At 41.3% G+C, this 14,440-nt stretch overlaps 2 protein-coding genes across 4 annotated transcripts in view; both read right to left on the bottom strand.

The window, feature by feature from the left end:
• The window catches only part of csnk1g2b (casein kinase 1, gamma 2b), a 39,162-nt gene extending 28,681 nt beyond the window's left edge, over positions 1-10,481 (bottom strand). The window contains exons 1-2 of one of the 3 annotated variants that reach the window (XM_029632646.2): positions 10,354-10,481; positions 6,882-7,659 (exon numbers count right to left, since the gene is read on the bottom strand). In XM_029632646.2, the coding sequence (XP_029488506.1) occupies positions 6,882-7,109 (228 nt within the window). In that variant the 5' untranslated portion in view covers positions 7,110-7,659; positions 10,354-10,481. Of the gene's footprint in view, positions 1-6,881; positions 7,660-10,164; positions 10,308-10,353 lie in introns of those variants that run through there. The other 2 variants (XM_029632644.2, XM_029632645.2) reach the window with 2 other exon arrangements.
• A 774-nt stretch (positions 10,482-11,255) lies between these two features.
• LOC115107407 (paired mesoderm homeobox protein 2-like) lies at positions 11,256-14,030 on the bottom strand (the record flags this gene model as incomplete). Its single annotated transcript, XM_029630808.2, has 2 exons — positions 11,256-12,312; positions 13,830-14,030. Coding segments are annotated over 2 exons (660 nt in total), but the record flags the coding sequence as incomplete, so codon positions are not given.
• Positions 14,031-14,440: the final 410 nt, after the last annotated feature.

Genomic DNA, 14,440 nt, shown 5'->3' with positions numbered 1-14,440 from the left:
TGAAACCAGAAAATGGTGGAGCGATTTCTGCATAGTGCATCTTCCAGAACAAATTGTCCTCCAGTTGACGGATTACATTTCCAATATCCCCATCCAAGTGATAATTCTGTAAGAGTTATGTGAAGGCCAAGTAGTATGAAGCTGTGGCCCAGAGTATTGCTTCTTCATCCTTTGTAAAGTATTCCCAGTGAAACTGGTGATGTTTTTTTCCCCTGTTCAGAGAAATTAGCCACTGAAGTCACCTGCATTATTTAGCATAATTGAGTGTTAAAGTAACAAATCACTAAATGCCATTGTTCCTGCTACTGCAGGGCTACACATTGCACCCATTTTAAATATTTTTCTGTTCGACATGGACATTTTATTTAGGAGCACCAGTGTGCTTTGGAATTATATATATTTTTTAATCACCCAGATTATTTTTGTTGTAATGATCACTTCACTGTAGTGCAGACAGAGTGCCATGGTGCATACACTGAACTCAGATTCCTGACCCTTGTGCTCCTAAATGTCTGTGTGTGCTCCTACATGTTTTACTTAGGCACACGTGCTCCTAAAAAAGGTCAGCATAGAGCCCTGTACTGCCACTCTTATCCACTTTGCTGGTCACTTGTTTTTATTAAATGGATCACAACATTTTTTATTTGCAACTTTGGGTAGAAAACCAATAGCTTTTGCTCATTAGACCCATTTGTATCCTGATGCAATTTTGATCCTTTTAAAAATGGTTTCGAGTGCAATATTTGTATTCACTCTCAGCAGGTGAACACTGCTCCGGCAACCTCTGGGTCTGTCTCTGCCCTCCGGGCAGGGTCTAGTTCTCTTACTTCACACAGTAATGGTGCAGGCAGATATTGGAGGCTGACTGTGGGGCTCCCATTCCTGGTTCTCACTCCCCGCATTAGACCATCCATCCCCTTGGTCCCTCTGTGTCCTACCAGTTTCACTCCTCAACGATAAACATATATGATCCACCCTGTGAGGGCCCCATCAGCCGTGCCTATTTTGGAGGCCGCACCCCCCTGCTCTACTTGTTGATCCTGCCATATTCTTGTCCCAAAGATTAAGCCATGCTAGTCTTAGTACACATGGTCCGATACAGTGAAACGCTCATTAAATCAGTAATGGTTCCATTGATCGCTCCAATGTTCCTTGGATAACTGTGGCTGAACGCCAAGAAATGGCACTGACCTTCGGGCACACATGCATTTATTAGATGAAACCTATACAGGGTGCTCTCTGGTTCCCCGGCCACTTTTGGTGAACCTTCATGGCACTCATTTGAATGTCTGCCCCTATCAACTTTCAATGGTAGTTTCTGTGCCTACCATGGTGACGACGGGTAATGGGGAAATCAGGGTTCGTTTCCAGCGAGGGAGCCTTGAGAAACAGCTACTGCTGCCAAGAAAGGCAACAGGCACACAAATGATCCACTCCCGATTCAGGGAGGTGGTGATAAAAAAAATACAATACAGGACTCTTTCTTTCTTTACATACTGTAGGAATTCCTTTTGTCCAGGTGGGTAAGGGCAGTGTGGAGTGCAATAGATATTGCGTCGTCGGTGGATCTGTTGTGGCGAAATGGGAATTGTAGTGGGTCCAGGGGTGATGGTGTTGATGTTGATGTGAGCCATGACCAGCCTTTCAAAGTATTTCATGGCTATAGCATTTCTTGGCGTTCTTGGGCATGGGGACTATAGTGGTCTCCTTGAAACAAGTTGGTATTACAGACCGGGTTTATTGTTACAAAGTGGGATTAAAATGGATTTAATTGTCAACAATCTACTGCAAAATACTATAATGTCAAGGAGGAAGATTTTAGATATGTTATATAAGTATTACACCCTTAAATTAGTTAAGGAGTAACATTTGGCTTAACAAATCAAATAATAAGTTACATGAACTGACTGTGTGAAATAGGGGTTGACATGAGTTGATTGACTAATACTTTCACTGTCCTCCATACATCCATCTGTAAGGTCCCTCAGTCAAGTATTGCATTTCAAGCACAGATTCAACTACCAAGACAAGGGAGCTTTTCAAAAGCCTCAAAGAAGGGTAGTGATTGGTAGATGGGTATTAATAACAAATCAGATATTGAATATTTATTTAAGCAAGATATTTACTTAAGCATAGTATTTATTTGGGGTGACAGATAGCCTAGTGGTTAGAGAGTTGGGCTAGTAACCGAAAGGTTTCTAGATCGAATCCCTAGTAACCGAAAGGTTGCTAAATCGAATCCCCGAGCTGACAAGGTAAAAATCTGTCATTCTGCCCCTGAACAAGGCAGTTGACCCACTGTTCCTAGGCCGTCATTGTAAATAAGAATTTGTTCTTAACGGACTTGCCTAGTTAAATAAAAGGTAAAAAAAAAAAAAAATTAAAAGTCTAGTTAATTATGCTGTGGATTATACAGTCTAAAAAACATTAAGGACTCCTCTTTCCATGACAGACTGACCAGGTAAAAACTTTGATCCCTTATTGATGTCACCTGTTAAATCCACTTCAATCAGTGTAGATGAAGGGGGAGACAGGTTCAATAAGGATTTTTAAACCTTGAGACAATTGAGACATGGATTGTGTGTGTGCCAGTCAGAGGGTGAATGGCCAAGACACTGCTGGGTTTTTCCCATATATCTCAAGAATGATTCACCACCCAAAGGACATTCAGATAACTTGACACAACTGTGGGAAGCATTGGAATCAACATGGGCCAGCATCCCTTTGGAACGCTTGACACCTTGTAGAGTCTTTGCCCCAACGAACTGAGGCTGTTCTGAAGGCAAAAGGAAGGTGGGGGGGGGGCTGCAACTTAATTAGGAAGGCGGTCCTAATGTTTGGTATACTCAATGGATATAAGGGCAGTTTGTGGGACTGGTAACAGATAAAGACTGACTGATGCTGTTGAAAAGCAGTTCTTGAGGAGAAACGACCACATCAGATGTCCAGCCGCTTGGACGGCTGCAGGTCAAGTTGTCTAGTCCCTGTGTCCTTTTGTGGACAACAGGGGAGGAGGTACCATTTCATAGAGCCTGTGCTGGCAGATAAAATGGTGTAACATTAATACAACGCATGAGTTTATATTTAAAAAAAATAAGAATTGAGTTGTTGTATGTTTATTCTGTTACTCAGTAGGTGATTTATTTAAAATATGAAATATTATCAGTCATTAATGATCGAGAAAGAAATGACTAAAACATACATTTGAAATGGAGTGCAGTGTCATTTGTCTGGTCTCTTTTGGGACCCTGTCACATCCATTACAACATTTTCCTTTATCCTTATTATGAAAGCGCAAATACTTCTATAAATTGATGAGGTCGGCCAATGAAAATACATTTTCAAAAAAATACATCTAAATGATAACTATTCAAGATACTGGCAATTTCTTGTTTGATGCACACTGCATTTTCAGATGACAAAAGTTTGGTGAAGAAATGTTTAATAGATAAACACTTATTTTGCACAGCTTCACATCCATAACGGTCAACTTCGTTAAAGTATATGACCATTTTTATATTTTCATCATTGTTGTTCATGTGTGAATCAAAGCCTTACTTTCAAAGTGGCTATTAACATTTTAACTGAAGACTTAACAATTCTGACATTTGCTGATGTGTCCATTCTCCCAAAAATGCCTGTCCATTTCCATCACATCCGTAATGCAAGTTGTTGTTGTGTTACTTCAAAGTGGTATAAGTTAGAATTGTCTACACTTCCCCTATAGGGTTCTACAAATATACAGTGCATTCAGAAAGTATTCAGACCCCTTCTATATCTCACATTTTGATAAGTGACAACCTTATTCTCAAATTGATTAAATAAAAACATTTCCTCAATCTACACACAATACCCCATAATGACAAAGCAAAAACAGGTTTAGACATCTTTGCAAATAAAACAGAAATAGCTTATTTACACAAGTATTCAGACCCTCTGCTATGAGACTCGTGTGCATCCTGTGTCTATTGATCATCCTTGAGATGTTTCCACAACTCGATTGGACTCCACCTGTGGTAAATTCAATTAATTGGACATGCTTTGGAAAGGCACACACCTGTCTACATAAAGGTCCCACAGTTGACAGTGCATGTCAGAGCAAAAACCAAGCCATGATGTCGAAGGAATTGTCAGTAGTGCGCCGAGGCAGGATTGTAGTTGTAGCATCATGCTGTGGGGATGTTTTTCAGCAGCAGAGACTGGGAGACTAGTCAGGATTGAGGGAAAGATGAACAGAGCAAAGTACAAAGAGATCCTTGATGAAAACCTGCTCCAGAGCACTCAGGACCTCATACTGGAGCAAAGATTCACCTTCCAACAGGACAACAAGCCTAAGCACACAGGCAACGCAGGAGTGGTTTCGGGACAAGTCTCTGAATGTCCTTGTGTGGCCCAGCAAGAGCACGGACTTGAACCCGATCGAACATCTCTGGAGATCTGAAAATAACTGTGCACTCCCCATCCAACCAGCCATCTTTCTAGATCTGCAGAGATAGGGAGAAACTCCCCGAATACAGGGTGGCCAAGCTTATAGAGCCATACTCAAGGCTGTAATCGCTGCCAAAGGTGCTTCAACACAGTACTGAGTAAAGGGTCTGAATACTTATGTAAATGTGAGTTATTTTTAATACATTTGCTAAAAATTCTAAACCCATTTTTGCTTTGTCATTATGGGTTGTTGTGTAGATTGAGGGAGGGAAAACAATTTAATACATTTTAGAATAAGCTGTAACATAGTGGTCTGAATACTTTCCGAATGCACTGTACACATTAACATTTATGCCTTATAAGTCCATTTTGTGAGACATTGTGTGTGCAAATGTCATATCCGTAATGCTGAAATTGCCCTTACTCATTGTTAGGAAGAATGATAGTTTAAAAACCAGATGATTTTATGAATCCCATAAATTAAAATGTAGGTACAATCAACTGGCTTAATTTCTCATATCAAATTATATTTCAAAATGTTTCAGGAATGCTAATCTTATCGTATTCTAACTACAGAAATGATTTTAGCACAATATGAGATGGTGGGTGTCGAAATCCTATTTCCTATTTCCTGCATGAGGGGGAAGAACCCACGTTTGAGTGACCAGGGAGGGGAACGCACAAACATGTGGACAGCTGCAATAGACTGGAGGTCAGCCAGGGGAGCTAAAGCAAAACACGCCACTCATGCCCAAACTTAGGTCAGAGGAGTTCACATGTGTCCTCTCCTCTGAGGCTTTGACCCAAGTCAAACCAGCAACACATAAAAGCCTAAAGTTCCCTGGAGAAAAACAATCTTGCGGGCAGCAATGCCCAGTAACAGTTCAGTAATGCCATTATCTGTTGCCTGGCTGAACAGGTCCATGTTGCTTGCTAGCTGGTGAGATCAATCAACAGGGCACACTGCCATTGCCCTAATTAGGAAAGGTGAGAGTAGCTAGCTAGTAACTACCACCATTGAAACAAATTATTTGGTTCACTTCAAATGTACTCATGGAGCAACAGTGGCACAATATCCAGCGATGTTATGGAAATAATGCCAGAGCCGGATATAAAATGGACATGAGGATAAAAATACCCAAAACAGATGGAACGTTTCAGACAGAGAGGAGAAGCAGTGCAGCGGAGGATTTCAGTAAAAGCGATTAAATTACAGAGCTAACCTCGGCTTTCAGTGCGGTTAGCAAAGCCTTCAATATGTGTCTAGTCAGCGATAATGACCTCCCTGGGAGATACAAATGTAAAGATAATCATACACGGTCCAGTGTGGCTGTGTAGGTGTTGACGCCAAGCCCACACTCGAGTGCAGCGTTCAGACGCCATTTATGACAAACAACCTCTCTCGTAGGGTGCAGAGTTACACCAAGGCCTTTCTCCAAGAGACTTCTAATTGGCAACTTTAAATGACCCCATTAAAACATATGGATATACCAGTGACATTCAGGCTTCTACATGACTGGAGGAAAACAGAAACTTAAAATGTTGCAGAGGAAGCTCAATTTCTGGCTGGCTTCTCTTCACCAATCAGAAAATAAATGGGTCTTGCCTTTTCATGTGGTTTCCCAGACCCACGCTCTGTATATTGCAGAGGAAGCTCAATTTCTGGCCTGGCTTCCCTTCACCAATCAGAAAATAAATGGGTCTTGCCTTTTCATGTGGTTTCCCAGACCCAATCTCTGCAGGCTGCAGAATTAAAATCTTGACTTGCAACCTCTGAGCCCCCTACGCTGGTTTACTCTGAGATTCCATTTCACCTTTGAGCGAAAAGGTAAGAACCCTACTGTGTGTGTGTGTGTATATGCATGCACACATCACCATGAGACAGTACTGTAGTTGACTTGTTCTCATAGTGATATTGTGCAACAATTCCCTTACCTCCCTCAAGGAGTTCTAGTGGGCGTTTCTCTGGTGTGTATATCATGACCTGGGAAGTTAATTATTCTTCCTTCTCTTTAATATAATACAAATTGAGCATGGTTGACTCATTAACAGTGCATTGGACCAAGCTACAGATAAGTAAATATTTGCCTGTGGGGGAAAGAGACATAGTCAGCAATAAAATGTTTCCTGTCTCTTAAAGGTCAACAAGTCATCAGGGGTGGGGTGTTCTGCTGCTGTAAGGAAACTGGATTCAATTACCTTGGCCAAACTACAGTAACACAAATCTAATAACACACAACAAAAAAATGAATGTCACAATGCAGCAAACCAATGGCAAGCTGCACTAGTTGTAGTGAAGTAGTGTAGAGGAATGTTAGATTGGAGGGGATGGCAAAATATAGACCTACAGGATGTAATTTGAAAAAGACAGTGGTGAGGATGATTAATGTAGGAGTGCATCCAAACAGAAACACACCACAGCAATGCCGTTTAGTCAAACATGTTGGCCTTACCAATTTGATGGCCACATATTCGTTGGTGTAGAGGTTCTTCCCCAGCCGCAGCTCTCCAAAATTGCCACAGCCAATCTTTTTTCCGACACGGAAGTTTGGGCCAACCATAAGAACCCCAGAGTTGGTCCCTGTACCCCGGCCCCCATGTCCAGTCCTGCTGCCGGCTGCCTTAGACATCTTTTTCCCTTCCTCTGTCTCTCCTTTACTCCCCTTCTTGTCAAAATCCATAAGCTTGTGATACCCTGGCCTCTCCACGATTACTCTCCGGCCATGCAAATCACAGAGGGGCCAAAACAACCAGGACTCTTAAGGGAGGGGGAAGGTGATACAAAGACAGAGGAAAGGTGTTGTATAGAAATATGCAGTGTATTAAAAGCCACTTCCACAGGGGTAAAACTGCAACCAAAACACACAGTATGTCTATCTGCCAATGTTGTACCGCGTGCTGTCCCCTTCTTGTTTATGGTAGTCGACTCCTTTCTTCTCTGTTTGTCCAACTCCTGTCTCAGAGTAGCATGTCCCGTCCTGAAGTGGGCAGGTTGTGCTAGCATGCACCCACGCACACACAAACACAACAAGCACTTGGAATCCCAGCTACTGGATCCACAACACAGCTTGGCAACTTTCCCCGGAGCCCCTCATTGCTTCCTTCTGGTCAGTCTTAGGTAATACAGCAGACATTCTTCATGTTCCAGTGCCACGGCGGAAGGGGCAATGGTGGAGGCAGAGTCAACAATGATGATGAGATACTGCAGTAGAGTTTTGTTATGTTTGATATCTGAAAAACACAAACAAACTGAATTAGCCCTTAGGTGTAACAATCCATTACAGAACATCTTGCCAAATACACATTTGCAGTGGTCAGATATCAATGACATGTATTTTCTAATTGCAAGCCTTAAAATGCAGCAATCTGCATGCAACAATAGTCAGAGATAGAATTTTATAAAGCCTAGTATGTTACTGGTAATTCATACATTTCTAGCCTGAAGTAGAAATGAGATCCATTTTCTGAGTGGTACATGCAGTAAATTCAATAAAGCAATCAATACGGGTGGAAACATCACATACTAGACTGAGTGTTGTGATGAGAACAATGCACCCCTTTCCAGGACGTATCATTTTGAATGTCCAAAAACCAACACTATAGGGCTATGGCTTTGGACAAATGGTGTTCCTTGACTATTAGCTGTAAAGACTATCAAACATGACTGAGTCACAGGATGGTAAAATTTGACATATTCAACTGGAGTGTACTACATAGCCTATAACTTGGCACACTCATCCACAACCTCATCAATATATCAGTTCTCACTGGTAGTGTGATTTGACAGCCTTTGAATAGTTAATAGCATACATGGAGGTTTCTGTATAACCCTGAGGCCCAGCTTTCCTCCCTCTCCTTCCCTTGGGAACTGTGATGTTGCTGATACTCATGGAGAACAGGTAATGCCAGCAATATCAGCAGGCAGCTATGCTTTCCTCAGGAAATGCACTTAAACTGATCAATGACTGCCAAAATGCCTCTCCATCCTGATAGCCTGGAAAACTGATTCACATCAGAGTTAAGGGGATACATTGAAATGGAGAGGGCAAGCCAAAGGGCTTACATATATATATATCCATGTTCATCATTGAAATAGCATGTAAAGAAAGCAGTAAAACACAGCATTAACCAATTTAACTTGGCCAATACCCAGTGCAGGCTTTATGCAGTAGTAGAATAAACTAATTGACATGAGTAGAATAGGCTAAATGTAGGAATGTGTGTGTGTGCCTTCACCTGTGCAAAGACAAACAGAAGCATGTGTTCAGAGTAGATAAGGTCAATTATTAAAAATCACTGTATCCTCTGTAGTTGGACAAGTCTTGGTCATTAAAAAAGTCAATCAATTAAATGGAAACCCCATTACTTGCTAAATGTATCCCCCACCACAAATTATGAAATTGTGAGAGCACTGAATACATGCTACTTCCATCTCAGTAATGTAAACAAAGTGGGGTAGCAAGTGTGGCTGGTTTTAATAGGAAAAACATATTTAAAACCGGACAGTAAAAATAAAAGAATTTGAGTCAGTGTGCTGATACATCTATCTATCTATCTATCTATTCCAACCGACTGTTTAACTGAGAAATTGAAAAGCCACAGAAACAGAACTTGACACTACAGTTGACTGACTAGGGACAAATTAAACAGTTGAATATTATTGTCACATTTTTTTTAAGTGGCATAAATTGCCAACGTGGTTATGAGTGTAACCACTGCCTTTCATACATAAATTAGCCAGCATGTGTTTACAATATAGTCATCATTCAAGCAATATAAAGATACAAACTAGCTATGAATAATATAGCCTATATGAACCATTGTATTTAATCCTATTTGGTAGCCAATTTGACACTGAAGAAACAATAAATGCCTGGTCAAATGTTTGCGCGACTAATTCTTTCGAGATGTTGTGTTAGTTAGCTAGCTATTGGCCTTAGTAACCTGCTATATTCTCTTTCCAAATAGTTGAGTCCTAACAGTAACAGACAAGCGAAACAATAACGTCTACAGTAAATAAGCTAACAAACTAGATTAGTGACAAAATATAAAGCTAGTTTATGTGATGAAGGCCTCACATCGAGCTAGCTCGCTAATTTAGCTAGCTACCGAGTTATCTAGTCTGATTCTATGGCAGTTGCTGTCAGTTTTGTGGCCCATTTAGGAAAGGTAGCTTAACCTGGTACCCGTACGAAGAGGACAATGCTTGTGATCTGTCTGTAGTTTCCATATTTTCTACTTGTCAACTCCGTAAATACTCCGCAGAAGTTAAATAAACGGGAGTCTGAAAATGTTTTTATCAAATCGTTACAGACTTGCAAGCTAGATAACTAACGTTAGCTACCGTACCGTCCGTAGTGCTACCTAGCTAACGCTAGCGAACTAGCTACTAGTACTAGCGTGCTGAGGTGAGGTAGCTGACATGTAATTGGAAGTGGCCAATACTGATACATTATCACCAGCTTGTTTTCTTGTCAAACTATTCAAATTGATGATTAGTTAGCTACTCATCGAACATATCCTGGCCTACTAGCTACTTGTTCCCAAAACACACTGATCAGTCACGAACTAGCTAACGTTAGCAAGCTAATGCCGAGTAGAACAAGCTAAAACTGCATAGAACATCAAATATTAATTGCCATAACCTTAATTACACATTAATCAAGGCAAACCCTTCTAATATTGCAAACACATTATATGAAGTACTTAAAAGCGAATTAACAAAGTGCATTTCACCTAAATTAGCTGCGTTTGTTTTCAGTTCCCAAACATAACATCAGTGGGCAACTCCTTAATCCCCACAACATAAATCCAGTTTGTAGCTAGCTCTTTCCTTAGCTAGGTCGTTAATTTACGGCTAAATGCGATTGCCTTCGGAAAAAGCTCCCCCACTTAACCATGTATCATCGAAGAAACGTATTTTACCTGTCAACGTGTATTTTCAAAGTGGACGTATCAACATGGTCATGTATTTACGATATTTTATCTCTTCTCCCTCGCTAGGTCTTGCTGTCTCTTTAAGTATCCCAGCCGATAAGCAAGCATTCAGCGTCATCTTTACTCCTACTGTTATCCTTGCGCTGGTAAACTAGCGCACCTTGTTTGAAGAATAGGACCAAAATCCATACAGCTCAATAACCCATGAAAATAGTCGAGTGTGGATGCTGTGGCTCAGTTTCCAGCTATACAATTTATGAAACACAAATTCTGAGCTTTTGTGAACTACTGGATTGTCATCTGGTAAAGCATAGCAAAATCATGAAACATCAAGAGCATTTGTTTGTCTAACTTTGGTGTCTTGAGGGGGCTATATAACCTACTAGACACAAGTAAGTGGCATGTCCTACTGATTTACACAGCATGAGAATTTGGTAAAATCTATCCTCCTCTGCCATGACCCTTATTTCAATATTTTATTGTGCTTTTGACTAGTATATTAGTTAAATCTAACAATCTTCAATTTGAAGCTCTATGGTTGATGTGTGCTGTAGGCCTAAAACCACCATCTGCTACCTCTGGTCACCTGGCTGGTAGCCTCCCTTGCCAGGCTTATTGGCTGTCCTGACACATGGGTATCTGGTTGGCTTTCCCTCTCTGCAAAGAATCTGTTGGAGCACATACCAGTCATTTACCCTCTGTTCTAAGACCTTGACCTCCCATTGCTTGAGTTGTTGCCTTCTTCTGCCCTAGACCAGAGACCCAAACTCATCTGGGTTATTATTTTTCTATTTGCAAACAGATACAAATGGAAACTAAAAAGACATTCAAAATAATTGTATTCACACAGAGTTGAATTATGATTTTATTGTGTATTACCATGAAATTAATGTAGGATAGGCCTAAAGTTTCACTGGGGTGGCAGGTAGCCTAGTGGTTAGAGCATTGAGCCAGTAACTGAAAAGTTGCTGGATCGAATCCCAGAGCTGACAAGGTAAAAATCTGTTGTTCTGCCCCTGAACAAGGCAGTAACAAACTGTTCCCACGGTAGGCTGTCATTGTAAATAAGACTTTGTTCTTAACTGACTTGCCTAGTTAAATATATATTTTAAATCATACCTTGACACATTACAGAAAATTGTCTTGAACAAATGAATATATGATGTGAAAAAAGTGCCCGAAATCACATCTCAATTCTCTATTCTCCTAAGTGCTTGTCATAAGTGAGTAAAAACTGACTGTAACATCTCTATGCAAATGAAGTATGTACCAATCCACTCCTGATTGGGATCCTGAATGCTCACAACATACCTTGAGTGTTTCTTAATCAATCTAATCATCTACAGACATAATCACTTGTCAGAGGTCCTTCACACATACATACAGTATGTACAGTGTCAAAGTAAACTATCAGTAGTTTATGTGTCCGTATTGATACTAGTGCACCAGTGTACCAGTCCCTTTTTGCCATTACACACTGCAGAGAAGTTATAGACCCAAATTGGGGTGGGGTACAGTTTTACTGGGAAAGAAAGTCTGAAGGGAAAGGCTGCAGTTTTTACCAACCGGTGGGGCAACTCCTAAGGCCGGGCTGTGTTGCTGTAGAATGGGCCAGAATTTGGGGGTGAAATGTAGGCCAGCTGACAGCATCCCTAAAGCATGATGATGTGGAAGGTGGTTCCGCTCTCCATACACAAAGGGAAAAACGGGAGGATAATGTAATCTTGTGTGGACCTGAGTTGCAATGGCGTCTCCAGGACAAGAAATGGTGGGAGCATCACTGACTTCCCAGAGAGGAGCGAATTTGCTTTGTGTTTTGGAGTCCTTAGTAATGCTCTCTTCCCCTCCTGCCTTGGTCTGATGTGGTTCCTCCAGGCTTTGCGCTCTGCGAAGAGGGGAGCATCGCTGTCCCTTACGAAGCTTTGCTCTTCTGTTCTTGAACCACACCTGGAGGAGCATATTATTTAGTTATTGGTGAAGGGTTGAAGTGTTTATGAAGCTTTTAAAAAATAACATCTAAAAGCACTACAGCTTTTATATACACTTCCTTTCAGGAAAGTATTCAGACCCCTTGACTTTTTCCACATTTTGTTACGTTACAGCCTTATTCTAAAATCTATTCAATTGTTTACCCACTCCTAACACAATACCCCATAATGACTAAGCACATTTTTTCTAATTAATAACAAAAAAAAATAACAACAATATCACATTTACATAAGTACTCAGACTCTTTTACTCTGTACTTTGTTGAAGCACCTTTGACAGCAATGAAAGCATCTTGGGTGTGACGCTACAAGCTTGGCACACCTGTATTTGGGGAGTTTCTCCCATTCCTCTCTGCAGATCCTCTCAAGCTCTGTCAGGTTGGATGGGGAGAGTTGTGCACAGCTATTTTCAGTTCTCGCCATCCCCACAGCATAATGCTGCCACCACTATACTTCATCGTAGGGATGGTGCCAGGTTTCCTCCAGACGTGACACTTGGCATTCAGGCCAAATAGTTCAATCTTGGTTTCATCAGACCAGAGAATCTTGTTTCTCATGGTCTGAGAGTCTTTACGTGCCTTTTGGCCAACTCCAACCGGGTTGTCATGTGCCTTTTACTGAGGAGTGGCTTCCGTCTGGCCACTCTACCATAAAGGCCTGATTGGTGGTGTATTGCAGAGACGGTTGTCCTTCTGGAAGGTTCTCTCATCAACACAGAGGAGCTCTGGAGCTCTGGTCAGAGTGACCATCGGGTCCTTGGTCACCTCCCTGACCAAGGCCCTTCTCCTCCAATTGCTCAGTTTGGCCGGGCGGCCAGCTCTAGGAAGAGTCTTGGTGGTTCCAAACTTTTTCCATTTAAAGAATGATGGAGGCCACTGTGTTCTTGGGGACCTTCAATACTACAGACATGTTTTGGTACCATTCCCCAGATCTGTGCCTCGACACAATCCTGTCTCGAAGCTCTACGGACAATTCCTTCAACCTCATGGCTTGGTGTTTGCTCTGTCATGCACTGTCAACTGCGAGACCTTATATAGACAGGTGTGTGCCTTTTCAAATCATGTCCAATCAATTGAATTTACCAGAGGTGGACTCCAATCAAGTTGATGAAACATCTCAAGGGTGATCAATGGAAACAGGATGCACCCGAGGTCAATTTCAAGTCTCATAGCAAAGGGTGTGAAGAGTTATGTAAATAAGGTATTTCAGTTTTTTTTTTCAATACATTTTCAAAAATGTCATTATGGGGTATTGTGTGTAGATTGCTGAGAAATATTAATAAATAATAATAATAATAAAAATATTTAATCAATTTTCGAATAACAACATGTGGAAAAAGTCAAGGGGTCTGAATACTTTTCCCGAAGGCACTGTATATTACAATAATAACGTTAGTAAAAGCAGCAGTTCAAATAAATATTATGAATGAATGAATGCACACAGGCTGGTCCTTTTTGAAGAGCGACCTTTACTGACCTGAATGCGAGCTTCAGGTAAGTTGATGCAGACAGCCAGTCTTTCTCTCATGCTTACATCAGGGTACTGGGTCTGTTGGAAGGCTTTCTCTAGAGCCTGTAGCTGGGACACAGTGAAGGCTGTGCGGCTCCGACGTTGCTTTTGCTGGTTCCCATAACGGGCCTCCAGGATCAACTCTGTGGGGACAGAGGAAAAGCCACAAGATTAGTGGTGAAACAGCCAACCAGTTGGCATTTCAGATGTCGGGCTAAACGTGAAAATACCAGCATTTTGGCAGCCTACAAATGTTTTTTAATGTTTTTTCATGTGTGTGAAAAATGTTGCCATCTGCATTTGTTTGATTGCAGACACTGTCATAAATTAAAGTAGTCTAGTCTAAATACCGGCAAGTCTTTCAGCAACAGAGAACGTGTTAACCGAGGAGGGATTGGCCAATGAATAAACCTGGTACTGGTCTGCCATCTGGTGGTGGTCGAAACAGACGGAGTTGAAGCTGTGTAGAGGATAGACTCCACTGTTGGATCCCCCGCAGAAATTCAAAGCATTCATAGCGCCCCTAAATTAATATAGACAAAATAACCGTTTTTATTTGATTGGCCTTACACCATAAT

Source organism: Oncorhynchus nerka, linkage group LG24, assembly GCF_034236695.1.
Source record: "Oncorhynchus nerka isolate Pitt River linkage group LG24, Oner_Uvic_2.0, whole genome shotgun sequence".
In the NCBI taxonomy this organism is placed as follows: domain Eukaryota; kingdom Metazoa; phylum Chordata; class Actinopteri; order Salmoniformes; family Salmonidae; genus Oncorhynchus; species Oncorhynchus nerka.
The sequence above is the reverse complement of the archived record's forward strand: the minus strand, read 5'-3'. Positions and strand labels throughout refer to the sequence as shown.